Source organism: Coptis chinensis, chromosome 8, assembly GCF_015680905.1.
Source record: "Coptis chinensis isolate HL-2020 chromosome 8, ASM1568090v1, whole genome shotgun sequence".
Taxonomy (NCBI): domain Eukaryota; kingdom Viridiplantae; phylum Streptophyta; class Magnoliopsida; order Ranunculales; family Ranunculaceae; genus Coptis; species Coptis chinensis.
Window position 1 is genome coordinate 91,456,937 of NC_141463.1, and position 27,689 is coordinate 91,484,625.

Consider the following 27,689-nt stretch of genomic DNA (forward strand, 5'->3'; position numbering starts at 1 on the left):
AGATGCATGTTCTTCAAAAATGCTTCAGCATTCACAAACGGAAGCGTAAGTTTAATAAATCCTTGAATGTGCTGCCTGGAATATTTAGCTTCAATCCTGCCCATTTATATGAACTCACTTATAAAAACAATGAGTTAGAAACTGATTTTTGGTGGAGATGTTCTCTCCACATTCCACAATACAGATCATCCTTTTAAAAAATCAGCATATTTGAAGATATCTAGACGTATCAAAATTTGCTTATAATGTTATAAAATTATCCAACAGTTTAGATTTTTTAAATTTCAAAACAACTTTTTACAAAGTTAAACATTTTCATTTGAGCTGATTTTTTGTAAAAAGATTCTCACCAAAAACCAACACTCTCAATTCCTCCTATAAATCCACTTTTAGCAGTGGAGCAATTGGAGTTAATTTGGAATTCATATAAAGTGGAGTTAAATCCACTTTTAGTGGTGGAGTTAATTTGGAGTTCATATAAGGTGGACTTGATATAACGGGCTCAATCTTCAATAGTTCAATGTACCATAAATTCTTCCACAAATTTTTCGTCCCGCAATGCTTTAACCTAAATAGCCGAGAACCATTCTGAGTTGCTTGGTGCAATGTGATCCTGAATCAGTTGACAGACGCCTGGGAAGTTCACAGACACCAAGTTTGTAAGCATTTTTATTATAACATCAGAGAAGGTGGCTGTTGAAAAACAAAACAACATTTGTCCAATAACTATGACTCCCCAAGCTGATGCACAGTCCAACTTAAAACTAACTACAAACAGTGACAAAGAGCAGTAGTAATTATCTAGGATCATCACCAACGAATTCTCCACCTGCATCCCATGGGCGACTCTGAAAAGACTTCCCAATCACACTGCGCTTCTGATTTATTTTTCCATCCTCACAACGATACTCCGGAAAATAATCCAAAAATGCTTTGCTGCCTAGTGTGTTTATGCCGTTGAACAGGAAATTGCTCACTATGTCCTGTAATAAAAGAAAGGGTTGTAAGGATATATATATACAATTTGCAAAAGAATTCGTAGATACTTATTCAATGAGGATACCTTTGCAACAATTTCTCCAACCAATTTTTTGAGAACTTGATGACCTGGATCCTGATTTCCAACGGTTGAATCAGTACAGTAAAATCTACAGTAGAGTAAATTTAGAAAAACACTAGGTAGGCTCTGCAATCCACTATCTGAACTTTGTTTTCACCCATGAAACAAAATGGAAACTGCCAAAAGCTCGATTTGTTTTAGCTGGTTGAATGTCATCCATACTTGCAAGCGTTCTAGAATGAATGCCGCTATGTATGGTAATGAATAAAAACATATTGAAGTAATCACCTTTTCTGCTCTCCATGTTAGGTACTTATGTTGTGCTTCACAGTTCAATAAAATCCGGGAATCATCTTTCTCCTCTCTTGCTTGGTCCATCAACTCGAGCCATGCCTGTTGGGTGAAAATGATTAGGAATTTTCAAAGAGAATTATGCTGAGCTATAAAGTGCTCTGATCTAACCTCGAACATACTAAAAACAAGATGCTAGCAAAAAATCACCAGCATCGGGTGGGAGTAACAATGTGTGATACGCAATAGAACAACCCTAGTTAGAATTGTATGCAGGGCTCTGAGTTCAACAAGTGAATCAAATATCTAAGAACTCATAATGATAGTTACGATGCAGGGGTTTTCATATGGAAAGAAAGACAGATATACAAAATAGCTTAACGCACTGGCTCTGTCATATTGCTATGCAAACATAAGCCGTTTAGGCTCAGGGTACCACAAAAACCAAACTGGAGCCAACTCGACAATCTTGATAATGCATGACTAGCCTCTAAAGTTTGTTAGATCATGTGTTAAACAAGTGTCACAACAGCTTATACCTTGTAGTAATCCATGAATGCAGAGAACAAACTTTCGTGATTATGTTCACATGAAGTGAACTTTGTCCATATTACAATTGGTGAGAAAAATCTCAAAGACTCGCTAGTCAACTTTCCTCCCCATGGTAAAAGCTGCATAGTTTCTGTGTTAGAGCACCGAACCAGATTCTTAGAAACAACATAAGCGGAACGTAAGGGTCCACTAATAAGACACATAACGAAACTAATCTGACATGTTCTCACCTCCGTATATTTGAGGCCAAGAGGCATCAAGCTTCTGTAGTATTTCTCCCTGTAATCCTTTTGAATAATAACATCATGCAATGGATTAAGGTCCCTACCAATGACCGATCAAATGTTATTTTCAGATTCAGAAAAGCTCTACAAAATTTTGTTTGACAGAATAGGATCTGTGCATTGACTATTTACTTCTAGTCCTACCACACTGCTTGCAGACCTCTGCTTACTCTTCCACATGTTGTGGATTGGGTGGGAGACCATGTAATGTAATCCACAAAATCTAAAGTAATTACGAAGGTGTTCGGATTACAACAAGCAAGAAAATCCTGGTCTTCATATAAGTTGATGATGCATATTATAGAATTCATTTGCTATCAGTTTAGTCCAACAATAGCACTATATGGTTGATCTGGTGAGCAAAATTTGATTTGAAATGTTTAATAAAAGTTAATAGTAAATTGCCCAACGAGGCATGAATATAGCCTAGTTTGACTAGTTCTAATTGTGCTCATACTCTATCCGAACAAACACAAATGATATTTTGCTCGGTTGGACAAACACGAATGATTATATATATAAATATTGTTTATATCAGTAGAGATAATGGAGATGTTCAACTGGTAAAATTAGGCACCCTTGCCCTAGTGAACCTGGATATGATATTTGACAGGCTAAATTGCTAGGACATGGCTATTTCACTAGATATACCCCGGCAGTGTGTAGAATCTACATTCCAAACATTCTCAAGTGAAGAAAATTGTTTGTGTCAATGAACTGGAATTGGATAGCCACCATTTAAATGGAAAGTTCATTAATGATCTAAAATAGAGTGAGCCAAGTGGATCATCTCAAGGGAGTCTTGCAGTTGCCATCAAATGTACTATGAGAAATGATCTCCTAAAAATCAGAGAGAAAGACTCACAAGACAATTATGTTCATGCTACCAGCAGTGAAAAAGTTGGCGCAGAATATAGGGAGATCAAGTTCTGGTTCAGGGAACACAGCAAAGTCTAAAACCTGCACAGAATGAAGCATCTCAATAATAATAGACGGTAATGAAGCTAGGAAAAAACGAGGCATCATGCCGTTCAAAGTGTCTTAAGAGTTCTTCAATAGAGAGAATACAGGATATCATTTTTTGCTCCTTAAAGCAAATAACATCCCACAATGGAACTGCTGGTTGTGTTATACATTGTTCACTATGAACAGTGGACATACAACCATACTTGAAAACTATTGCACTGGACCTCTACTCAGATCCATTATATGCTGAAAGAATTTGAATCATTTGTTTAAAAAACTCAAAATCATTTCTAAGAAATATGATTAAACCGTCAGAATGCGATGTCACTTTATCCCATTTATATGGTCATTGTATAGGGTTTAATGTCATTCAGAAAGTTTCAGATAAATTTAAGACACAGAAACCCAAATCAAGACTACCATACTTCGTAGCAGAGATATTTGCAAAGATGTTACCTTCATGGCTTCACTACCTTCAATGCTCAAACTACGAAGATATCTAATTTTGGGAGCTTGAAAAGACAGCATCTCAAGCTCGGATTTTCCATCCATTGACTTCATGCAACTGTATTGCTCCTTACAACAACAAAAAAAAAATCCAAACCAAGTGTAGTATGAAAAAAATATATATAAAAAAAGCATAGCATCTCATACTCATAAAGCAACTAAACTCATATCTGCTTCAAACAATGGAAAACATTCAAGATACTGTTTCGGCCCACTAATTCACAACCTATTGAACAACAAAGAATGAAACTTGCTAAACCCTCAGTTGCCCCAGAGGCCAGAACAAGTATATTGCACCTCACTTGTCTAGTTATTCCACATGTAATGAGCTACAGGAACTAGAACTTGATCATTATTAGCAAATCTTAATATCTTATTTTCCATATAGAGAAATAAAAACAAGAACCCAAACTACCTGCAACGGTGAAGGAACCAAATGAGTGTGTTTTGGGTTTCTTCCAGAGCAAACTGAACAAATTTCTTGTAAGAAAATGATGTAATCTTCATGGAACTTCTCTTCTTTGGTAAAGTTCTTGGCTCCATTTTCAACCCAAAGCTTGGAAAACTCTGAAACAACAGAGTTTCCATTGATGCCTTTTTACTCAAAACTTAAAACTTTCACTCTTCTCTTTTCAACATTTTCTTTTCTGCTAAAGTAATGGTATAATGGACAGGTGGTCGTTCATTATTAGTCCACGAATAGGAGGAGCAGAATTCAACATGATCTAACGGATGCACCATGAATGAGAAGTCGAAATAAGTGTGGCTAAAGTCATGCTCTCAAACAAAAATTGTACATGGTGTGATTTATGAGTTGTTATGAGGGCTTCATTTGAATCCTTATATAATATATATACATCCAATGAATCCTTAATGAGAATTACACTATTTTTTTCTTGTTACAAGAGAAGTAAGAAAGATAAGACATAAATTTCAAGCCATATTTGTGTAGTAGATTGACGGCATGTATGGTTGTGTTTTTACAGTGGTCTCATGTTACATTACATGAGAGAGGGAGAGTCTTTCTATAAGAGGTTAATCATGTTCAAACAATACAAAGGATTCTTACTCACACAGTGTGCCTAGCCATTGCTGAGAATCAATGTTCATACAAATTTCACAACTATACGGCCAACAATTAAATTTGCGTCCTTGCCTAGTTAGCCTTGTACAAGTCTACTCAGTATTCGCCACTCTTTTTTAGTAAATCCAGTGTTCTAAGCATTTGAATGCATCGATCATCTGAATACTCGAAAACAATGATTTACACAGGAAAACCCTCCATCTACCATGAGGTTGACTCCACTAATGTATCTTGATTCATCACTTGACAGGTAAAGCACAGCATCAGCTACATCATCTGCCGTCAATTCAACCTTTTGTAGGTTAGCATTCTTCGCTACAAATGCACGGAATCCATCCCAAGCATTCTCTGTCCTCTCCTCTTCTGGTAAGTGGGCTAATGCCAGAGGTGTAGCAACTGCGTAAGGGGACACACAGTTCACGCGTATACCATGTGCCCCAAGTTCTGCTGCAACATTCTTCGTAAGTCCCACAACAGCATGCTTGGAACCAACGTATGCATGCGGGCCTAGCCCACCAATCACGCTTGCAACACTAGAAACAGAAACGATCGAACCCCTAGCTTGTGGGATCATGATACGTGCTGCATGTTTCATACCTATGAAGACACCCTTCACATTCACATCAAACACATTTTCAAACTCGGATATTTCTACTTTGCGAATATCTGGTGAAGGAACTCCACAAATTCCAGCATTGTTGACCAATATGTCAAGTGTGCCAAACTTTTCTACTGTAAAGTCAATAGCACGACGCATTTCATCTTCATTGGCGACATTGCAGTGGAAGAAACATACATTCGAGTCTCCATCAAGTGCCTCACATACGCCTTGACCAAGTTCGTCTTGGACATCAACAAAACAAACTTTAGCACCATGATGGTGGAAGAGTTTTACAATACTCTCGCCTATCCCAGCTGCACCGCCTGTAACCAATGCAACCTTCCCTAGCAACCTGCACAGTTATGCCTATGTACTTAACAACTGACTCATTGCTCACACAAAAACACATAAATCCATCAACCTAACCAGAAAAGCAGGTTCTTCCATATGAGTTCAATTTATCTGTATGTGTTTTTAACTCAAGAATAGTGCAAAATATATATATAAAGAAAGGGAGAACGACTAAGTCTCCTCTTAACAGGGAAAATGAGATTCCCTGTGAACACTGACTAACAACAACTGCATTCAAATAAATAATATTATAACAATAACAATTACAAAGTTAAAAAGTCGTGCAAGTCGCTTACACTTAGAATTTTCAAAACACGCTGTGATTTTTGAAATCATTATGGGCCGATTGACAATGTTCATTCCCACTACACTACTTTCTATTGCAAACAAAAAAGATAACAAAATACAAATAGATACCAAAAAAGATCACTTTTTTGTTGAAATAATTACCAAATCCCTCTTTCCAACTATATTATTTCCAAACAACTAAGGGTGTCTTTGATATGTGGGAAATAAACTCCCTGCCCGAAACTTCCACATTAATAGGTTAGCTCAAACTCTTGTACCAACTTTTCATAGTCTGCAGATTAGAGCTCTTGAGTGGGAAAAGTTGCCACTAAAATATCCATAGCCTATAAATAAGTGTGCAAATTGTATTCCCACAAATCCAAGTATCAAACACGGCCTATATTATGATACAGAACTTACACTATAAACATAAATTTCTGCCATGTTTGAAACTAAAACTAAACAATTCTAAAATCAAACACTTGAAAATAATTTGTGTGTAAAGTTTAAAAAAGAAAGAGAAAGGAGTAAGTGAAGTGATTACCGTTGGTGATGAAGAACAAGTGAATCTGTAGACCCGGAGATTGACATAGTCAATAAGCTTGTTGTTTTTTTTCTAGCTCCACAGTGGACTAAGTCTCAAATATGTGTCTTCTCTCGAAGAGAGAAATGAGGCAGAGGCTGCTGCATGGTTGGGTCACTTGGGTGGGATTCTAAAGCTAATGTTTTTTTATGGTCGTCCTCAGTTTTGACCCCATGCCACTTGCCTGATTGGTACGTATCTTAATAAATAATAATAATTAAATAAACAAACTAGTTTTATTGGACAAATCTGAGATTCTGATTTGTGATTTGTGAAAAGATGCCTCAAATCACCAAGTCATACTCTTTTTCAGTCGATCCACTACATGGGCCTATCCAACTTGGGTTTCGATGTTCATGGCTGAAACCCAAAAAAAAAAACAAAGAGCATCTTCAAAGCCCAATATATTTTGTCAATTGAGAATTTGAGAGCATGAGTACATCTTCACCATCATAATTACACAATATAATCCTCAACAAAAGATTATTGTTGCATGAAAGAAGAAGAATGCTCTGAACGAAACATTGAAGTGACTTAAAGTCTTTAACTTCAAACTGGGGATTTAGGGGTCGTTTGTTTTTTTTAGCCTCTAAATACTGAATGCTAAATGACCTATTTTCTAAATGATGAATGCTGAGGTTAACTCTAAAAAACATGTTTGTTTTCTATTAAAATGACCTGGCTCACACTGAATATAAATCATTTGGACAATTTCACCCTTGTTATCTATTTTAAATACAAACTTGATTATTTATGAAAACAAAATGTCGCCTATTTTTTAATAGAACACTTGTATATATACTAGAATTTTTTTTTTTAATAAAATAATTATTTATTAATTAGTATAGTATTGAGTTACAAATTATAGTAATTGCTCATGATTTTTTCTTTGGTTAAGTTAACAAATGATTGATTTTCATAAAAGTATCAAAATGAAAAAATAAATAAATTAAGTAGAAAAAAGATATACGCCAAATTAGGTTTGTATTTTGTTCAAAGTGGTTGACACTTGACACCCGACACTTGTTATGATATGTGAATTTGTGAATAAGAAATAAGTACTATGTAGTGCTAATTTAAGATGGGGAGTACTATATAGTGATCTTTGTCTCCCTTTCCGAACCTTAGCACTTGCAGACCCACCTTGTCATCAATTGATTGTAGAGAAGCAAACACAACTGGTTTTTAATAACTCAAAAATCTAACATACCCTCACTCTCCATTTTCAAAAGCAAAACTCAAATTCCACTAAAAAAACACTCAATTGCTTCAATTGGCACTACCAAAATTCAATTTTATCCTATCTTCTTTATCACAAAATCCATCATTGGATATAAGTTAAAGAATTCCATGTTAAAGAAAAATGGGTTCTACACATACCAAAGAGAGATAAGGGAGAGGGGCTAATGAAGGGCAACATTACATTCACGGTAAAAAGTGTTTGTGTCAATGAGTCTACAGGAAACACACATTTGCCTTTTTGTTAGAGGAACAAAGTTAGGTTTTTTACATACGCTTTTTGTTTCAGCATTAAGGAGGAACGAGACCGCGGAACGCTAAAGAGCCAATTGTCACTGAACGCTGAAGAGTACTAAGAAAAACAAACAACTTTGAGCACTTCTGAATACTGACAACTTAAGTTTCAGCACTTCTGAATGCTGAAACTTGAAAAAACAAACAACTCCTCAATCACAATTTTTCTAATATCTCAAAAGTCTGACCCTAAACTTTTAGTATTGGATGTTTGAATCTCACAGAAGAGTACAATAGTGGACAAAATGTGCAATAAAAAGTGAAATGAAAAATCTAAATCAGAAGTACAAATATAACGAGTGGGTGCGAGAATTGAAGTGTTCGGTAACCAACTTTTTTTTTATTAATAAAAATTTTGGGTTTTAGAAAAATCTAGTTTTGAATAGAAAAATTATTCAGTATAAAGTGTTTTTGAGTTGAACTTGCAATAAATTCAATTTATCCTTTTTCTTCTTCTTCTGTAAGTGTTGTTTGGGGGTTCTTAAATGGTTGATGATTTTATTACATCAATTATAAATCAATCAAGAAGAAAATGACCATGGTGGAGTGGTCTCTCATGTTGTTTTCAAAAAAAACTTTTCAGATTTTACTAACGAGAATGACGTGTAGACGTATAGATAGGGGTGGAACTTGGCAGAGGTTGGGTTGGGTCAAGACATAATCTGAGTTCAATCCGAGTTTCAAATGTTTCAACCCGAATAACTCAAAAACCAAGCCCTAGTCGGTCTTTTCAAATTTTCAAATTCCACTGACAATTGCTTCAATTCGGGACTACCCAAATTCAATTTTATCCTATCGGGTTTATGGAAAATCCATCATTGGATAAAAATGTCGGGTTGGGTCAAACCTTTTTAGGGTTTTTTTAAAATGTAAGAGGTAAAAAAAGCGACAAATTAAAATCTTCACTAAACGGTGAAATCTAAAAACAAATAGATTTTAATGTTTGAAATCTGAATGTTGAAATAACAAACAACCCCTTAATGATTACATTATTCTCTCTAAAATAGAGATTTTAAATTTTATTTTTTACAAGAATAGAAGGATCGAAAGAGATATGTACATATATGCACACCTGTTCCGGTTTTTCAGTTTTTTTATATTCTAACCCAAGTTCAATTCAAAACCGAGTCGGGTTTTGATTTTACAAAACCAAGCCTAAGCCATATGATATGTTAGCCCAGGACTAACAAAAATCGGGGTTTAGTCCATCGGGCTTAGACTAACCCGATCCAAATTCCACCTCTACTGCAGTCAACATTTAGGTGGAAATTTTAAGGGCAAAAATGGAAAGTGCAGTGTAATTCCGGGAATGCGACAAATGGAGGCGTGGAAAATTGCATTCCCAAATCAAATATAGTAGCAAGAGCATTATCTAATGAATGAATGAACTCGTGATTTTGATAGGAAGCAAAGGTCACAAAATTTATATCGCATGCATGTTTCGTGTGAACCCCCGAGTAAAAAGGAATCCATTGGTACCGTTTATTTTCTTCAGTAGATTTGTGTGAAATCGACGGATGGGATCTGCATGGAGGTGAACTTGACAGCTACATCTTGTCTTTGAGATACAGACTTACAGAGTAGATAACTATTTTTTTTTTTCGATAATCCCAGAGTCGATAACTCTAAATGGACACAACACGGAGAAAACAAAGCAGCTGTCTTTGTCCATGTCCATTACAGCCGACTAGACCTCTGTTAGCACACGATCGCGACGCGGAAGAAAAAACATAAACATTGGGTAGTCGCTGTAACGTGCGCCGGACTAAATCGGTTGGACCCCACGTTTAAGACTACTCAATGTGTAAGGACCACCTTCTGTTTTAAGGCTTTCACTAAAAGTCTATATAGATGATGACATTGTGTACATTTCAGCACCCTGTTGTTGGTGAGGTAACCAGAAGCGACAGTTTGCTCTTAGAAAAATGATCAAATCAACGTATAGGAAATTAAAACGATTAAAAATGTATGTAATTTTATAAGTTTTGACAATATATAGACTAAACTCTTTTTTCGATCAAATTGGAGACTAAATTTTTTAATTTTTGCAATGTGGGAATTAGTTATATATGTAGTCTAAATTTCTCAAACGGTGTTTCATAATTCACAAGTTATATACATTGTTATACACTTGTTTTATAATTCACAAATTACACATTTTTCAAGATTATATTGATCACTTTCCAAACACACATGGACACATGCATGGTCAATATTTTGTTGGTATCTATCAGACTTTTTTTTTACGGCTTTCTTCCCTAATTTCCATTCGGTTCCTTAAATAGAATCATAGAACTTTCTGTGTGAAATGTGAATAAGCAATGAGAGTAGAGGTCTGGCTAGAATCCAAGAAGTATGAAGTCTTGTTGCAATTAAGTCGAGTAATTTTGTAAGACCAAACAAAAGGGAGTTTCCCAAACAAAATAAAGTGATTTGTAGTTTACAACTTTACATAGAACATGATTTGTAAGTTCTCCACAATCCATTTGCGTAATACAAAAGCCTTCTGTTTTAAGGCTTTCACTAGAAGTCCATATAGATGATGACATCGTGTACATTTCAGTACCCTATTGTTGGTGATGGTAACCAAAAACGAGAATTTGCTCTTAGAAAAATGACCAAATCAATATATAGGACTAATATGTCTTTTGAATTACGAAAAACGATTAAAAAAGTATTGAATTTTATAAGTTTTGACAATATGAGGACTAAATTTTTTTTCCTGTTAAATTGAGGACCAATTTTTTTAATTTTTACAATGTGGGAACTAATTACACATATAGTCTAAATTTCTCACATAGTGTTTCATAATTCACAAATTACATATATTATTATACACTTATTTCATAATTCACAAATTACATACATTGCTATACACTTTCTTATCAAAGTATATTCATACTATAATATCATGACCATAGAAATTAATTCGAATTGTGAAACACCGTGTAAAAAATTTAGATGTCATGTTGCACATGTCTCCACATTTCAAAAATTAAAAAGTTTGGTCCCTAATTTGACCGGAAAAAAAAAAGTTTAGTCCCCATATTGTCAAAACTTGTAAAGTTCGATACATTTTTTAGTCGTTTTTCGTTTAAATTATTGTTAATCAAAAAATCATCAAGACTTCGGTAAAATTTATGTTAGATATAGGAGAGACATATATTATAAAAACAAATAAACAAACTCCAAAATCGTTATGACATTTAAAAGTTTTAGATTAGACTAATTTTTTGCAGATATAATCTCCCAACCAATGTTGCACTAACGACGCGGCGATTCGATTATATCTCAAAAAAGTAAGACACGAAAATTAATTAATATTTATAATTTAATTTTATATAAATTGAACATTAAAAACTAAATTAAATATATCAACATTCATAAATTCAAAACTATTAAAGATAAATAACCACAAAATTAAGTTTAATATTTTCTAATCAAACTTTAAAAACATGTCATAAGTCTTACCAAAATAAAAAAAAAAAAAAAAATAAAGTTTTTAATATTTTTTTTTTTTCAAGTGAAAATTGTATTGAAAATTAAGTTTTGAGAGTTTTTTTATTATTATTATTATTTTTTTTTTTTTTGGCTTTGGTTAGGGAGAGATGGAGAAGGTGGTCTGTTTTTGGGAGATGGTGGTCGGCTTTTATGACGTTGGTGATTGACATATGGTGGTTGGTGGTTGAAGAAGATGGTGGATGTGTTTTGGGTGAGAGAAGGTGGTCAGGTTGTTTAAGGCGAAGATGGTGGTGACTGTATGTAGTGAATGTGGTGGTACTACAAAGTCGGGGGAGGTCGGGTTGTGTGTAGATTTGGTTTTGGAGGTTAGTAGGGTGGTGGCGGCAGTGCAGGCACAAGTTCGGGTTTTATGGGTTGATAGGAGATACTGGTGGCGGTAGTTGGTGGTGGTGGCGAGGGTGTAGCAGTACAAGTGGTGTTGCCCAGGTTGGGGGAAGGAGAAGCAAAATTGAGTTTTTATTTTAATTTTTATTTTGATTTATTTTTTATTTTTTTGGGTCAAAATTCGCGATCCTAACTGCGTCTTGACTCGCGTCCGGTTTAGTTGGCTGTGTCTTGACCGTGTTGACAGCTGTCCGACACACGTCCATGCCGCGTCTGCGTCGACACGGACACAACCCATTGGTAAGTGCGTCCATACTTTTGAACTCCTAACTATTCTAAACATTTTCACAAATAATCAAAAAAATTAAAAACTAAACTTGTTAAATATAGTATCAAAAATGGAGAAAATCAACGATCCATAATTAGCCAAATTTTGTAATTTGTTGACTATATTTGACAAGTTTATAAATTTTTTATTTTTTTAATTATTTGTGACAATATTTAGAATAATTAGGAAATCATATCTACAAAAAATTAGTATAATCTAAAATTTATAAATGCCCTAACGATTCGATTTTGAGTTTGTTTATCTGTTTTTATAATATATGTCCATTCCCCTCCCTTAAATATAAATGAAGGTTTTTCGCATAAAAAAACTGATAACGGACAAAGATTGGTAAACTATTGAGATTTTGATATAAATTAGTATCCGAATGATCCAAAAGGAAAACAGGGGTTTTTGGATAATTATCTTCGTTTGCAACCGTAATAAGTCCATAACTGCGCGCATCAGTGCATGTAGTCACGTAGACATGTAGTTCATTCTATGGATTATAACAAACAAATTAGTAACTTGTCCATTAGCTTGGAATCTGGACTCGAGCGACTCTAGTTAGACTCCAAACAAGTTCCAATTATTCTTGAGTGCACGTCGATCCGAAATCCTGAAATACGTAGGACATATATGGGAAAGTACTTAGAAGCAGGTAGTCTACTTGAAAGCCAGAGGGAATCCCTCTGTTTTCAGTATGTTTTGCAATTTGCTAATTGTTACGGTGGATCACATTTTTCAAGATTTTGCATGGTCAATATTTTGTTGCGTATCAGATTTTTTTTTACGGTTTTCTTCCCTAATTTCCATTTGTTTATTTGGATAGAATCATAAAACTTTCTGTGTGAAATGTAAGGGTGGAATTCGAGGTAAACAAGTCGAGTTTTACCATGTTCAAGCTCGGCTCGCTAATTACACAAGTTTTAAATTGAGTTCGAGCTCGGCTCATATAGTTAAACGAGCGAGCTCAAGCCGAGCTTAAACGAACCAAACCCAAGCCGCTCGGTTATTTTACACTATAAATATACTATTTGAACTAAACAAGCCGAGCTTCATCAAGCTCATTTGTTATACGGGCTTTAATTTGAGCTCGAGCCAAGCTAAACGATCCGAACTCTGATCCCTCAATTCAAATTCCACCCTTGGTGAAATGTGAATAAACAATGAGAGTAGAGGTCTGGCTAGAATCGTTGCAATTAAGTAAAGTAATTTTGTAAGACCAAACAAAAAGGGCCTTCCCAAACAAAATGAAGTGATTTGTAGTTTACAACTTTACATAGAATATGATTTGTAAGTTCTCCGCAATCAATTCACGTAATACAAAAGCACAAATCAATCTTTTTCTTGGATTCACGTAATAAATTTTTTGAAGCTCTTCAATAGTGTCACAATCCAAAAGTCTAGGGTTCAAACTCCGTTTTCACACCATTGAATTACTAATCTCTTTAAAAACATATTTACCCCATTTTTTTTTTCAAATGCCAACTAGCAAAGCTGGTAAAACTTTTAAAGTGATGATATCAGAAGTCTTTAGCTCCAAGTCTCGAACCCATCAGGATCAAAGAGTTACTGATCTCATTTGAAACAAAACCTATCCAATAAAACGAACAAATGCCACAATCTAAAGTCAATTGATTCAAATGATCATTATAAAAAAGGATTAATAAATGTGAGAAGATGCAGGATAACTAAATTACACCAAGAAACACCATATAGAAACCAAAGAAACTGAAAATTAGCAAACAATCCATGATAATTCTTTGAAAAAGTAAATGAGAGAGGAGGGAAACTTCCAGGAAGCTCACTATGGCCACTTCCCTCAGTTCATTTAACAACCCCTCCCTCCCCTCTCTTTTCTCCCAATCTTTTGTTTTTCTCTCTCTCTCTCATTGCCTTCACTCTTTCTCTCCCTTCTTTTTAATAGCTTCAAAAAATGAAGCTGATCACACAACTTAACCCCAAACATCTATTCCGTTCCAAAAAGTCCCGATCCGTTTCCCGGTCCGAACCACCTTCATTCAGCTCCGGTTCATCGTCTTCATCAGACGGTTCATCATCTAATCTCAAATGCTCAACAACACCCAAGAGTGTTCTCTCTTCACACCTCCGCTCAAAATCTCACGAGATTCAGTGGTCAAACGAATTCTCGTCTGAGATACAATTAGATCACGTTCAGGCATTTAAACTAATTGACAAAGATAATGATGGGAAAATAACTAGGACTGAGTTGGTATCATTACTGACTCGACTCGGTGCTGAACCACTGAGTGAAGATGAGTTAACGTTAATGTTAACAGACGTTGATAGAGACGGGGATGGGTGTATAAGTTTGGAAAAATTCGGGGCGATTAGTTCGGCCTTTGAAGGGCCAGCTGTTGGTACAGAGCTAAAAGACGCGTTTGATTGTTTTGACGCGGATCGAGACGGGAAAATATCAGCTGAAGAGTTGATGGGTGTGTTTATCGCTATTGGTGATGCAGAGTGTACGTTAGCAGATTGTAAGCGTATGATAGCAAGTGTTGATAGTGATGGTGATGGTTTTGTTTGTTTTGAGGATTTCACTCGTATGATGATGGAACATCATCAAATATGTTGAAAGAATAACAATAAAATTATCCATCCAACGGTCAATATTTATCTTTCAAACAATAACCCTGTGCTACTATTTTTATTGTATGCAAAGTAAATATACGTATTCAGGCCTTGCGTATAGCTTGCATATATGATCAAAAATCCCAATATGTGTATTATTGATCATGGAAGAAAAGGAAAATATTTGTCTTAAAAAAAACCATTTAGAGCATTCCCAATGTAAGTCACTCTTATTCACCTCTTTCTATTTTTTATTTTTTTCATCTCCCTCTATTTTTTTTTTTCACCGTTTTGGTGAAAAATAATGTGAGGTTGTCCAATACAAAGATCACTATTATTCTCAGAAGGGATGTTTGATTCCGTTTGAATATAAAAATCGAAAAAACGCGCCGGACGGAATGAAACATCCCGTCTTAAGTTAAAAAAAAACAGAAAAAACAATCGAAAAAACAAGCGAGACGGAATAAAACATTCCAACCGAAAATTTTAAAAAATACACATGAGATGGAATAAAACATCCCGTCTTTCCTAACTTGGGTACTATCTCGGTTGAAGGTTTCACTCTCGTTTTGACTTGGGAAAATAGTCACCTTGATATTTACCTTTACATTTGACCATTTGAAAGTGAATATTGTCACATCCTCTTGATATTCATCTGCATTGAGAATGCTTGTGTGTTTAGGGTTGGATTTTTCCAAAAATATAAAACTTTGACTATGGTGCTACACCAAGAATGTGTTGTTTTTCTATCACTCGATTTAATTAAGATTTACTAATTGGGTTGGACTTTCACTCATATTATTAGAACTCCCAATTAAAAATAAAAGAAAATCTCTATTTTTCTTTTTTGTTAGTTTTATTTTTGCAAAAATCTCTATTCAAAAATTTGTCGCCCTTGTTAAGGGTGGTTTGTCATTGATTCATTGAAAAACTCAAATCTCTTGTAAGTTATTTATACAACTGTTGAGAGAGTATTTTCAATTTTGCATATTGTAAAAATTAACTTTGGAATCGTATAGAAGGTGAGTGGGTGAATGGGTTGTCTAGTAACATATATTGAGTAGGATATTTAAAAGCATTAATTCAGTGGCGGTTATGTAATGGTTTTAGAAAATGGATACTCATTGTGGACACTTTTAAAAAAAATTTGTTTTATTTTGAGTTTTTCAAAAACTTTTTTTTTTTATAATTAATGTACACATGTTTGAAATTTTCTATTTTTAGTGTTAAGAATTTTGAATTGTTTTTTTAATGAATTTGTATTAATTTGCCCACCCTGAACTAAAATCCTAAAATCCTGACTCCGCCAACCTATGAAGATAAGGTATATATAATTATGGATTGGTATAATTGATTAGTATAACCTGTACAGGCAGATATTATGCTTTGGTTAGTCAGACAGAATGTTTTTATACATGAAAAGTTTGGAATTAACTAAAACATTGATAGGGCTCCAGCATTATTTGATTGTAAACTGGTACATTGGATCTATAGAACTTGATCGTATAGAATGTTGTCCACAATTAAAATTGACATTAGAAGATGTTAATGTCCTGACCGAAGGTAGAAATAGGAATGATAAATAAGTTTAGCTACTCGAGTTCTGGCTTTTTGTTCGCTCAAGCTTCGATCTGAATAATACAGTATAAAACGAGTGGGTTACAGTGTATAAACGGAGCAGATCGAGCAAATTTATTTAAAATTACCTATGAAAAGAGATCGAAATGCAATTTGCATGCTAAAGAAAGTGTTACAACTTAAGTAGTGTGTAAATCATTGGGAAAATGAAATATTTTATGGCATATCCTAAAGAAAAGCAGGTACAGGACCCTCCAGGTCCACTAGTATATAAAAGCCACAACCCACAGGTAATAAAATTTCGAACTTCAATTCCAACAAATTTGGTTACACCTTCCTCGTAGTTATCTACCACCAACTGTTAGATTCACCTAATTGTTTTCTTCCTCTTCATCCCAATAGTGACCAACAATAAGGCAGCAGGTCCCCACTTCCACAGTTCCACCTATCACTGTATCTGATCATGCATTTGGTATTCGTGCAGTTAGCAATATTTATGAGAATATATGACATAAAACTAGGCATGATTCCCTAGCTACTTGAGACGAAAGCGGAAGGCGAACACCATAATATATAGGTTATATAAGCCTAGAATTAAACCGATTTGCCATTGTCATTTATAACATCGTTCGACAAAACTAGTGCTGATCGATCTACGTATCAAAACACGACCACTGCTCTCAGATTTATAATAATGTGCCAATTCAATCATGTTTCCTTTTCCATCCCTATAGGATAAAGCGATCCATTAATTGAACTGCAGCATAGCTGGTTTGGGACGTACGAACACTCGCAATAATAGGTTTTAGGTTTGATTTTCTTTGCGGAACTTGATTAGGCTCTGTTGGCGATGTGAAATTCGGTAGTATTGGACAATATTTAGAATATAGAAAACAAGTGGTGGATATTCTAAAAATAATTGTTTTGGTGGATACTCCAAAAATAATTGCTTTAGAAACTATTTGGTCCCTTTTTATTTAGAGAGATTGTCTCGTATTGTTTTTCATTATTATTTTTTCAACTCTCCCAATGGAATAAAAATCACAAAAAAAACACACACACACACAAATCGACAAAAAAAATCCGTATCAATAACTTCAAAAAAAAAAAACCAAATTTCAATTCAACATAATTTTATGGAAAAATCAAAACGGTGGTCGGTCGATGATAATGGAGACGGTGAAGAAGAAGAAACTATAGACCGTTTATGTTTTTTTTGTTGCTTGCTCCTATTTCTAATCTCTAATTTTAATTTGGAAAGGTGAAGGGAAAAATTTGTGAGAGAAAAAAATGAGTGGGTGAAGAAGAAAGTTCGATTTTTTGAGAAAAGAAAACTCAAAATAATAAAAAGATGTTTTCTCTCTCCTGTATTTCTCTCGTGTATTACGTATCTCACCTAAACCCAAATATCCATTATACACGTTTTTTATGGTTTCACAATCTACCTGGTTTATACCCTATTCATTAGTTGTGGGCCCAATTCATAAAATGGACACCAAACACTAAAACCTAGTATACATGACCTTATTCCTTCTACAGATTGGGCAATTTATACTATCAAACAGGGCCTTAGGAACTTAGGAGAATGGTGGTTTGGTCTTAGCCGTGTCAATGTATGAGCCGGTCTCAGAAGCTATATATTAAAGTCCTCATCCAGAATTGTGAGAAATCTGCAAATCGCGATGCCTACATGAATATATCTCTTTTCAAATAGGCTAGGGTGCTCACAATTGGCTTGTGTGTGGCACTTTCTACGTCACTAGGCTTTGACTTTCAGAAAGAAGGACAACCCTAGCTACTAAACAAAGAGGACCGGCAAAGGAAAGAATTTAATTGTACTCTAACCAAAGCAAACCAAGCTTAGGAATATGAAATCCCGGTTAGTACGGCAAGAATTGTCAAAATTAATATACTAGTGAGTGCTACTACTAAACAAAGGGGACCGGCACCAATATGGATGCTGCGTTAAAGTTGGTCGAAAGCACAAAAGTCATGAAAATAGGCTGTTTGGCGTGGTGTTGGTTGGAAACTTGGAATGATGTAAACATGTGAGCTACTTTCTTAATAATGTTTTAATGTGAAATGTAAGAAAAAGATGTTTTAGAAACAAAAAGTCTGTTGATCTCTTTCAGTTTTAATCAACATATTGAGTTAGTCCTTCATTCATAAATCATGACCTATTTATTGTTCATAACTTCATATCTCATTTCTTTTTTGATAATGTATTTTGTGCCGTACTCCAAGTCCAAACAGATAGAAATAAAAAATGAAGTAACCAAAAAACCTGTCTGCTTTATATTTGCAAACAAGAGAGTGGATTGCCTACGCCAGGGTCTTCACTCTCCAGTTGGATGAGAACTATTCACCTTATTTTGACGCCCAATTAAGCACATGAAATAAAAATGAGTAATGAACTAAGTGTACTAGCCCTCAACCCCTCAGGTAATCAACAAAAGATGCATGGGCTTTTTGTTGTTAGTGTTAATTGACGTGAAATGTGTTAACCATGAAGGTCATTAAAAGGGCGTGGTTGATTGGGGAGCTGCGCGCGATGAGCGGGGTTACCAGAGAGGTGGTACAACATACTAAAAAGGCTGTAGCTATTTAAGCTATTAAGTACTGATGGAATGGAAGCTAGATGGCTTGTTTGTGTACGATTTAGTCTATTGTACAGATGATGCTGTTACTAGTTTACTACCACGACACACTCAACACCGCGTAGAAGGTCTGATCTAAAAGAATAAAGAACTGAATTTGCTTAAGAATTTAAAACTTTGTTAGTAGTGTTTGTTGGCCACAATACCGCGTAGAAGGTACCATCAATCATAGTCACAAATTTAGAACTCACCATCAATTCGGCAAGAATGAAAAAGTGAAATTTGTACAAATTCGATAAAAAAAATGGGATAAGAAATAAATAATTAAAACATAAAATATCATAGCAGTGTGCAATTGTGTATCATGTTACTATTATTTTGAGCAAATATCAAATTCAAAATTTACAAAATATATATATATATATATATATATATATATATATATATATATATATATATACTAAATCTTGTCAGCTCTTTCAAATCCTACAAATATTTACAATTTTGAATATAAAAAATAAAATTTATGTATAGAAAGCTATATATCCAAAATCTGTAAAACCAATAAACAACAATAAACATAGAAAATTTGAAGCTTTTACCGTTTAATCGTTTAAAAACATCATTAACCAGTCAATTCCACGACTCTTTTTTACGTTTTCATTGTTCTATGCCGTCAATTAAATTACAAACTAAAGTATTTTTTAATATCCTACTCCACTAAAGACTTAAAGTAGTGTCTTAGTTCACTAGCCATTTAGAAATGGACTACTACTTGCTTGAAAAACTAAGTTTTTTGGCCCCATATCCAAATGTTTGCAAGATCCATGGAGGATGTTCGATCTAAAGCTAGAAAAAAGATGAGTCAATTTATATTAGCTTAAAATTAGAACCCTCAGGCCCCTCTCCAGTTTGTAATAGTTTTTAGTCGGATAGCTTGATAGCTTAGAGCAAGACCAATGAGGGTTTTGTATATCTACTATCTATATACTAAAGCAGATACCTCTAATGGAGGATTTTCTCTCTCCTATGTGGCATTTTAATATAAGAGTTAATTTTTTCTCTCTCCTATGTGGCACTATAATATTAAAAATAGTCTTTTCTAATACCCTACAATCCCACGTATATGGAATCTCTTTGGAGAGTTTGAGTGTATTTCTAATTCTTATATTTGGAGAGTTTGAATGCATTTCTAATTCTTATATATTTGATCAAATAAAAAAATTTGTTAAAAAATATGTGATTTGTAAAAGGTAATTTCCTATTAAGAATCAAACACTTTTAGTGTTCCAATTCTTATATATTTGATCAAATAAAAAAATGCTAAAAATATTTGATTTGTAGAAACTAATTCTCTATTACAAATCATACAATTTAAATTAATCATGATAAAATAATCCACTTATTTCAAATATATCCTTAACATGGCCTCAAAACATAGTTAAAAACAATTATACAAAAATAATATCACAAAAATATATAATAGAAAATGAAAAAATAAATAAAATAACGGGAAAAATATAATGACAAATATTTTAAAAATATATAATCTTGAATGAAACTATAGTTTAAAAAAAAAATTAATGAGGAACTCAAACCCAATGCAAATGCATCGAACTAACCTCAAAATAATATTTAACGAAAATCGAAACTTGATGCAAATGAAAGCATTAAACTAATCTTAAAAAGTAATTAATAGAAAATGGGAATATGGATACAACTGCATTAAACTAACCTCAAAGAATAATTAACGGAAAATCAAAACTTGGATACAAATACATTAAACTAACATAAAAAATAATTGTTGGAAAATCGGAAAATGCAAATGCATTGAGCTAACCTTAAAGATTAAATTAACGGGAAATCGAAAACTGAATGCAATTGCATTAAACTAACCTCAAAGAAAAATTAATTATAAATTGGAAACATGATGCAAATGCGTGAAACTAATCTTAAAGAATAATTAACGAAAATCGAAAAATAGATGCAAATGTATTGAACTAACCTCAAGAAATAATTAACGGAAAATCGGAAACTGGATGCAAATTCATTGAACTAACCTCAAATAATAATTAACGGGAAATCGGAAACTAGATGCAAATGCAACTTTATCAAATAATAAACGAGAAATCGAAAACTATATACAAATGCATTAAACTAATCTCACAGAATAATTAACGGAAAATCAGAAACTAGATGCAAATGCATCAAACTGACCTCAAAGAACAATTAACAAGAAATTGGAAATTGGATGCAAATGTATTGAACTAATCGAAAAGAATAATTAACGATAAATCAGAAACTTGATGCAACTGCATTGAACTGATCTCAAAAAATAAATAACGGTAATTGGAAATTGAATGCAACTGCATTGAACTAACCTCAAAATATAAATAATAGAAAATCAGAAACAGGATGCAAATGCATTGAACTAACCTCAAAACATAGTTGGGTTATATGTTGTGAGAATGTCTCGATAAGTATAGTTTTACATTTAAAATGGTGTTTATTTTATCTTTTTTCGTATGATTGGGAACTCCTTGACATTCAAGTAGCTTCAATATATATGAACTTTATCTTATTAGGCAATCTCACAAAACTTCAATCAAACTTCTATTATTAAACAACAAAATAAAGGTGAAGGGTTTTATCAAAAGTGAGTTTTTTTTTTAATGGAGAGTGGGGTTTTCACGTTATAAGAAATTTGGTTGAGTGATCAATATAATATTAATATATAATAGTTCTGCATATTTGTAAATATTTTTCAGAATAACTAATATAACAACACCCGTTCATAGATTATCTTTAAAGATTTCACATAGTGAGTCATGCATAATTTAAAGAATAATTAATGGAAAATCGAGAACTGGATAATCTTCGATGATCCCATTTAGTAATCAAGCATAATTTACTTTTTATGTCATGTTTGCAAGGACACTACAGATGGATCAATAGAAGTTGGTATTACACACCACATTGGATATATAATTAAAAGAAAATCGGAAATTGGATTCAAATACATAACGGACCTCAAAGAATAATTAATGGAAAATTGGAAACTTTATGCAATTGCAATAAACTAAACTCAAAAAGTAATTAACTAGAAATCGAAAACTGAATGCAATTGCATTAAACTAACGTCAGATAATAACTAATGGGAAATTAGAAATTGGATGCAAATATTTGAAAAATATTTAACGGAAAATCGGAAACGGTATGCAAATACATTAAACAAATCTCAAATAATAATTAATGGAAACCGGATGCAAATGCATTGAACTAAACTCAAAAAATAATTAACAGAAAATTAAAAACTAAATGCAACTGCATTGAACTAACCTCATATAATAATTGGTGGAAAATCGGAAACTAAATGCAAATGCATTGAAATAATCTCAAAGAATAATTAACGGGAAATCAGAAACCGGATATAATTGCATCGAACTAACCTTAAAGCATAAATAATCAGAAACTAGATGCAGATGTATTGAACTAACTTTAAAGAGTTATTAACGGGAAATCGAAAACTGGATCCAAATGCAATGAACTAATCTCAAAGACTAATTAACGAAACATTGAAAAATGGATGAAACTGCACTGAACTAACATAAATGAATAATTAACGGGAAATTATAAATTTGATGTAACTGCATTGAACTAACCTCAAAAAATAATTAACGAGAAATCAGAAACTTGATGCAAATCCATTGAACTAACCTCAAAGAACAATTAACATAAAATCGGAAATTGGATGCAAATACATTGAACTAACATCAAAAATAATTAACGGAAAACCAAAAACTGGATGCAACTGCAACTGCATTAAACTAAAATCATAGATTAACTAACGGAAAATCAGAAATTGGATGCAAATGCATTGAAATAACCTAAAAAAATAGTTAACTGGAAATCAGAATGCATTGCACTGACCCCAAAACATAAATGTCCGCTTTTTTAGCCTTTTCACATGAGTAATTACGAGTAATTAGGAACCCAAAACGAAAGTGAGTTTATTAAAACAGACTCTTACATGTATGCAAACTGTATAGAAATTGTAAACTATCGAACTAACCTAGAAAAATAATTAACGGAAAATCAGAAACTGGATGCAAATATATTGAACTAACCTCAAAGAGTAATTAACGGGAGATTGGAACCTGGATGTAAATGCAATGAACTAATTTCAAATACTAATTAACGAAACATTGAAAACTGGATGCAACTGTACTGAATTAACAATAATGAATAACTAACGGAAAATCATAAAGTGGATGCAATTGCACTAAACTAACCTCAAATAATAATTAACGGAAAATCAGAAACTTGATGTAACTGCATTGAACTAACCTCAAAGAATAATTAATGAGAATTTGGAAACTTGATGCAACGTACTAAATTAAACTAACCTCAAAGAATAATTAATGGAAAATCAGAAACTTGTTGCAAATGCATTGAACTAATAACCCCTAAAACATATTTGTATTATATGTAGGGGGAATAAATGTCTCGACAAATATAGTTTTACATTTTAAGTAGTGTTTATCATAATTCTTTTATTGTGATTGGGAATGCCTTGATATTCAAGTAGTTTCAATATTATATCTTCGCCACATTACGCATTCTCACAAAACTTCAATCAAACTTATATTGTTAAACCTAACAATAAAAAGAAGTCGATGAGTTTTATCAAGGTTTGATGCTTCCTTTTTATAGAGAGTGGTGCAAGAAATTTAAATGAGTAATTAATATAATTTTAATATTTCATAGCTATGCATAGTTACTAATATTTTTTAGAATAATTTAGTATAACGACACCCGTTCGTAGGACGCGTTCATGTGATAAATCTTTTTAACTGGGAGTAGTGTATTCTTTGAGGATATTGAAACAATCAATCTATTTTAGTGATTTGTACACATTAGTACGTAAGCTGAGCGGTGATGATTTACCGCTAAATCACCATAAATCTAATAAAACTATTATACAAGCTATATCAAATTTAAAATAATTCCATTTGAAAATTACGGATTAATATCCTAAACCACAAAGTGAAGAGGTTATTTCAATTTGATCCCTTAGTTTCCAAGTACTTATGCATCATAATCACTGCTCATTAACGTATTTCGGTTTATTTTCAATAAAAATATATTCTAATTAAAAAATTTGCCGCTAAATCACCATAAATCTAAGAAAACTATTATACAAGCTAGATCGAGTTTAAGATAATTTTATTTGGAAATTATGGATTAATATCCTAAACCACAAAGTGAAGATGTTATCTCAATTTGATCCCTTAGTTTCTAAGTAATTATGTATTATAATCGCTGTTTATTAACGTATTTCGGTTTATTTTCAATAAAAATATAATCTGATTCGAAAATTTGCCGCTAAATAACCATAAATCTAAAAAAATTATTACACAAGCTAAATCGAGTTTAAGATAATTATATTTGAAAATTATGGATTAATATCCTAAACCACAAAGTGAAAAGGCTATCTCAATTTGATCCTTAGTTTTCAAGTATTTATGCACCATAATCGCTGCTTATTAACGTATTTCGGTTTATTTTCAATAAAAATATATTCTGATTCGAAAATTTATATAAGACATTTTGTAAAGCCTTTTCAGCACACAAAATATTTAATAGATCCCGGGAGTATTTCCGGGTCCAAAATTTAGTATCTTTCTAATTAGGTGCCACATTACTATTATTATAGCATTTCTCCCACTCATTGTATATTTAGCCATGCAAATCATTGGTTCAAATGTTACTTTTAAATTTAAAGTGATAAAACGATACGGACTACACAATTTATTTCATCCGTACATTAGTATGTACACTTAAATTGGCCAATATGATACAAATGACACAAAGTTTACCGTCCATTGGTAACTTAATGATCAAATGATACAAAGTCTGTCGTCTGTTCATCACTTAAACTATAGACACAAGCCTTCAAATTTAGCTGACTTTATCAACAGTAGCCATATTTAGAGTTCGTATAACGACCATATTAGAAATGTTTTTTTGTGGTTTGGGGTGCTAAATTGCATTTAGCAGCCCATATATATAGCATTTCCACGATTTGCTCTTACTTTATTGTATCTACCAAGAGCAATTGTATCCCACTAGTCCACAACCAATTCACTCATTGTGCACCATACCTTATTTGCCAAAAGTAGGATGAAAGTCATGAAACACACTCATATCTTAGTGAAATAAGTATGTCTCAAATCTCACAATCAAGTGCTCTCAATAGGACAAACTTGCACCATGAACAAAATCGGTTTCATCTTCAATTCTCCTTTTGCCAACATGCAACAACAATGGGTCGATTTAAATAATATATAAGCAGTTTTTCTGCACTCAAAAGATTGCGAAGATATCCTAAAGAGCATGTACCAAGACTATTGTAGGCTTGTTGCACAGTAGCAGAAGCAGAAGATAAGAGCAAGTCCAAATCAAATTCAATGGGGAGCTACTAAATAGAGATGTTAAAAGGTGTCACCTAATTTTTTTTTTTTTTTGGTAGTTTTAGCCAGCCAAGTCAAATTTGTCATATAAAAACTGAAAAATAGTTCCAATCGAGGTTTTAAAATTGAAGTGCGGCCAAATTGATACAGACGACAGAAACTCAAAAAGTGTGCTGTTAGTCCAATATTTTTTAAACTTACATTGAAAGTTAAAACACAGACGACAAATAGTGTGCCGTCCATCAAAATTTAACATATAGACGGTATAAATTCTGTCGTCCGTCTCTCGAAACATAATTATGGCAGCTGGTAGACAAAGCCACAAATTTGATTAGGTTTATCATACCAACCATCTTTAAGACCCTTCTAACAACCCCATTAGAATGATAATTTGGTGTTTGGGGTGTTATATGACTTTTAACAACCCTATATAACACCCCATTAGACATGCTCTAAACACTCATAGTCATGGACAAAGATGTACTAATCGAGTTAATGTCTTTCACAAAGTTTAGTGGACCAAGGAGACATGGACAATCGTGCTAGTGTGTTTGTTCCTGCTTTCCCTGAACCTTCTCTATTATTTCTTCTTTCTTCTTCTTTAAAGTCTCGCTTTGGAAAATTCTTGTGTTGGATTCTTGTGCAGTTTGTGACAAAGGCGCCGAAGATGCACTTATTTAGCTCTTTATCAAAGTTCAAAATCAAATACTTTTCCTAGAAAGAAGTTCAAATACAAATTGGCTTTGGCTATACGGTAGGATTTAAAATGAATCCTTTGTGTATACATACGGAGTACCTACACAAAGACTAAAAGAGTAAAAAAAAACACACACTCCTATATAAAAGATTACCACATCCCAATGGCCCAACCATTTTCACGAAATATAAAAAAACAATGAAAATTCGAAAATTAATGACTATCTCAAAAATTTGGGCTGGACCCTCAATTACCCAGCCCGCCCAAGTTGCTGACTAACCAAGAAGCATCCCCTTCTGTCCTTCTCTCAACTGTCGAAAACCTCCCAACTATATTTCGAACTTTCAAGAAAAAAATGATTGTTAGCTTAACTTGACCTGATAATCAAATATTGTTGTTTTGAACTTTTGATGCAACAATATAAACAATCAAATTTATGTTGAGGAGAAAAAGCAAATGAGTAATGAGTTGGACGAAACAAATTAAGTTGCATCATAAACATAAGCATGAGAACGAAGAATAAGCTCTTATTTAGCAATATTCCCTGCCCCAAGGTGAATAGGTGGTATGAAGCTACCCACATTACCACATCAAGTGTAAATGGCTCCAAATTCGAAAGACGATTATCCGAATTGGATATAGGGTAACTAACTAACTACTATCATCATGCCATCTCATTGAGCACTTAGAGAGTTAAAGAGGTGATAACCAAATGTTTGGCTTCAGCTACCAGGTATTTTACTGTCCGTTACCAATTACACTAGAACTTGCTTAAATCACAATGTCCACTGTAAATCACATGACGCTCCACTGTAAATCACATGACGCCGATCTGGACATCAATATATAAGGCTTGGCCCTCAATTTTTTGAGGATAGTGTACTATTGCTTGTTCATATACCTTGCCCCTTCACCCAAATTTCTGGCTCCGTCCCTGCTTATTATGCCTGGTTTTCAACCCTTGGTTGGTGCTCAACGTACTAGCACAATGGTCACAAACTGGAATTTGTAGGAATTCCTCTGTATCTGTTTCGAAACAAAGAAGTAGAGATAAGAGATAACTAATAATATAACCCATCTACTTTACAATCTGATCCAAAACAAACGCCTCTAAAAGAATCAATTTCTTAAGCTCATGGAATTAGGTACATAGAAAGTGTTGGGGTTAACACCGATACCAATCGATCCCCACTACACAGATAATTTGTAATATAAAATATTTTTATTTCGGACAAATTCTAAATATCCACTACAACTTAACTAGCATGCCCAACTCTCTAATAGCATCTCCAATGGAGAGTGTAAACCGTATAGAGTGTAAAATTTACACCCCAAACATAAAAAAACTCTTTCCAATGGGGTGGTATACCGTAGGTAATAGAATATTAACTAATAGAAGGGGTGGGGAATTCCCCATTTAGCTATTAGTTGATAAATAGGTCCGGCGACACTCAAAACAACGTTTGAAAAAAAAA

General features: G+C 33.5%; 3 protein-coding genes across 5 annotated transcripts; 1 reads left to right on the forward strand and 2 right to left on the reverse strand.

Moving 5' to 3' along the window:
- Positions 1-647: 647 nt before the first annotated feature.
- Positions 648-4,502, reverse strand: HY2 (phytochromobilin:ferredoxin oxidoreductase, chloroplast / phytochromobilin synthase (HY2)). Of its 3 annotated transcripts, none has more exons than XM_086581287.1 (8): positions 4,076-4,502; positions 3,610-3,729; positions 3,053-3,147; positions 2,134-2,227; positions 1,891-2,022; positions 1,349-1,453; positions 1,064-1,114; positions 648-983 (listed from the first exon to the last, which is right to left on the reverse strand). In XM_086581287.1, exons 2-8 carry the CDS (start codon positions 3,712-3,714, stop codon positions 798-800), a joined length of 768 nt encoding a protein of 255 aa, XP_086437413.1. In that variant the 5' UTR covers positions 3,715-3,729; positions 4,076-4,502; the 3' UTR covers positions 648-797. The 3 variants fall into 3 exon arrangements, with proteins under 3 accessions (XP_086437413.1, XP_086437415.1, XP_086437414.1); XM_086581289.1 differs by having other exon boundaries at positions 1,064-1,107; positions 4,076-4,289; XM_086581288.1 differs by lacking the exon at positions 1,891-2,022 and having other exon boundaries at positions 4,076-4,294.
- A 165-nt stretch (positions 4,503-4,667) lies between these two features.
- ABA2 (NAD(P)-binding Rossmann-fold superfamily protein) lies at positions 4,668-6,764 on the reverse strand. The gene is made up of 2 exons (XM_086581286.1): positions 6,529-6,764; positions 4,668-5,697 (listed from the first exon to the last, which is right to left on the reverse strand). Exons 1-2 carry the CDS (start codon positions 6,573-6,575, stop codon positions 4,899-4,901), a joined length of 846 nt encoding a protein of 281 aa, XP_086437412.1. The 5' UTR covers positions 6,576-6,764; the 3' UTR covers positions 4,668-4,898.
- A 6,990-nt stretch (positions 6,765-13,754) lies between these two features.
- Positions 13,755-15,212, forward strand: LOC147484320 (putative calcium-binding protein CML35). The gene has a single exon (XM_086576135.1). The coding sequence runs from the start codon at positions 14,211-14,213 to the stop codon at positions 14,871-14,873; it is 663 nt and encodes a 220-aa protein (XP_086432261.1). The 5' UTR covers positions 13,755-14,210; the 3' UTR covers positions 14,874-15,212.
- The last annotated feature ends 12,477 nt before the right edge of the window (positions 15,213-27,689 follow it).

Bases quoted from the DNA above. Each gene is read 5' to 3' on its own strand.
- HY2 (XM_086581287.1), bottom strand. From the start codon at position 3,714: ATGAAGTCAATGGATGGAAAATCCGAGCTTGAGATGCTGTCTTTTCAA. The intron at 1,115-1,348 runs GTGATTACTTCA...GTTGGAAATCAG, and splicing joins TAACATGGAGAGCAGAAAAG to GATCCAGGTCATCAAGTTCT. The intron at 984-1,063 runs GTATCCTCATTG...CTTTTATTACAG, and splicing joins TTGGAGAAATTGTTGCAAAG to GACATAGTGAGCAATTTCCT.
- ABA2 (XM_086581286.1), bottom strand. From the start codon at position 6,575: ATGTCAATCTCCGGGTCTACAGATTCACTTGTTCTTCATCACCAACG. The intron at 5,698-6,528 runs GTAATCACTTCA...ATAACTGTGCAG, and splicing joins CTTGTTCTTCATCACCAACG to GTTGCTAGGGAAGGTTGCAT.
- LOC147484320 (XM_086576135.1), top strand. From the start codon at position 14,211: ATGAAGCTGATCACACAACTTAACCCCAAACATCTATTCCGTTCCAAA.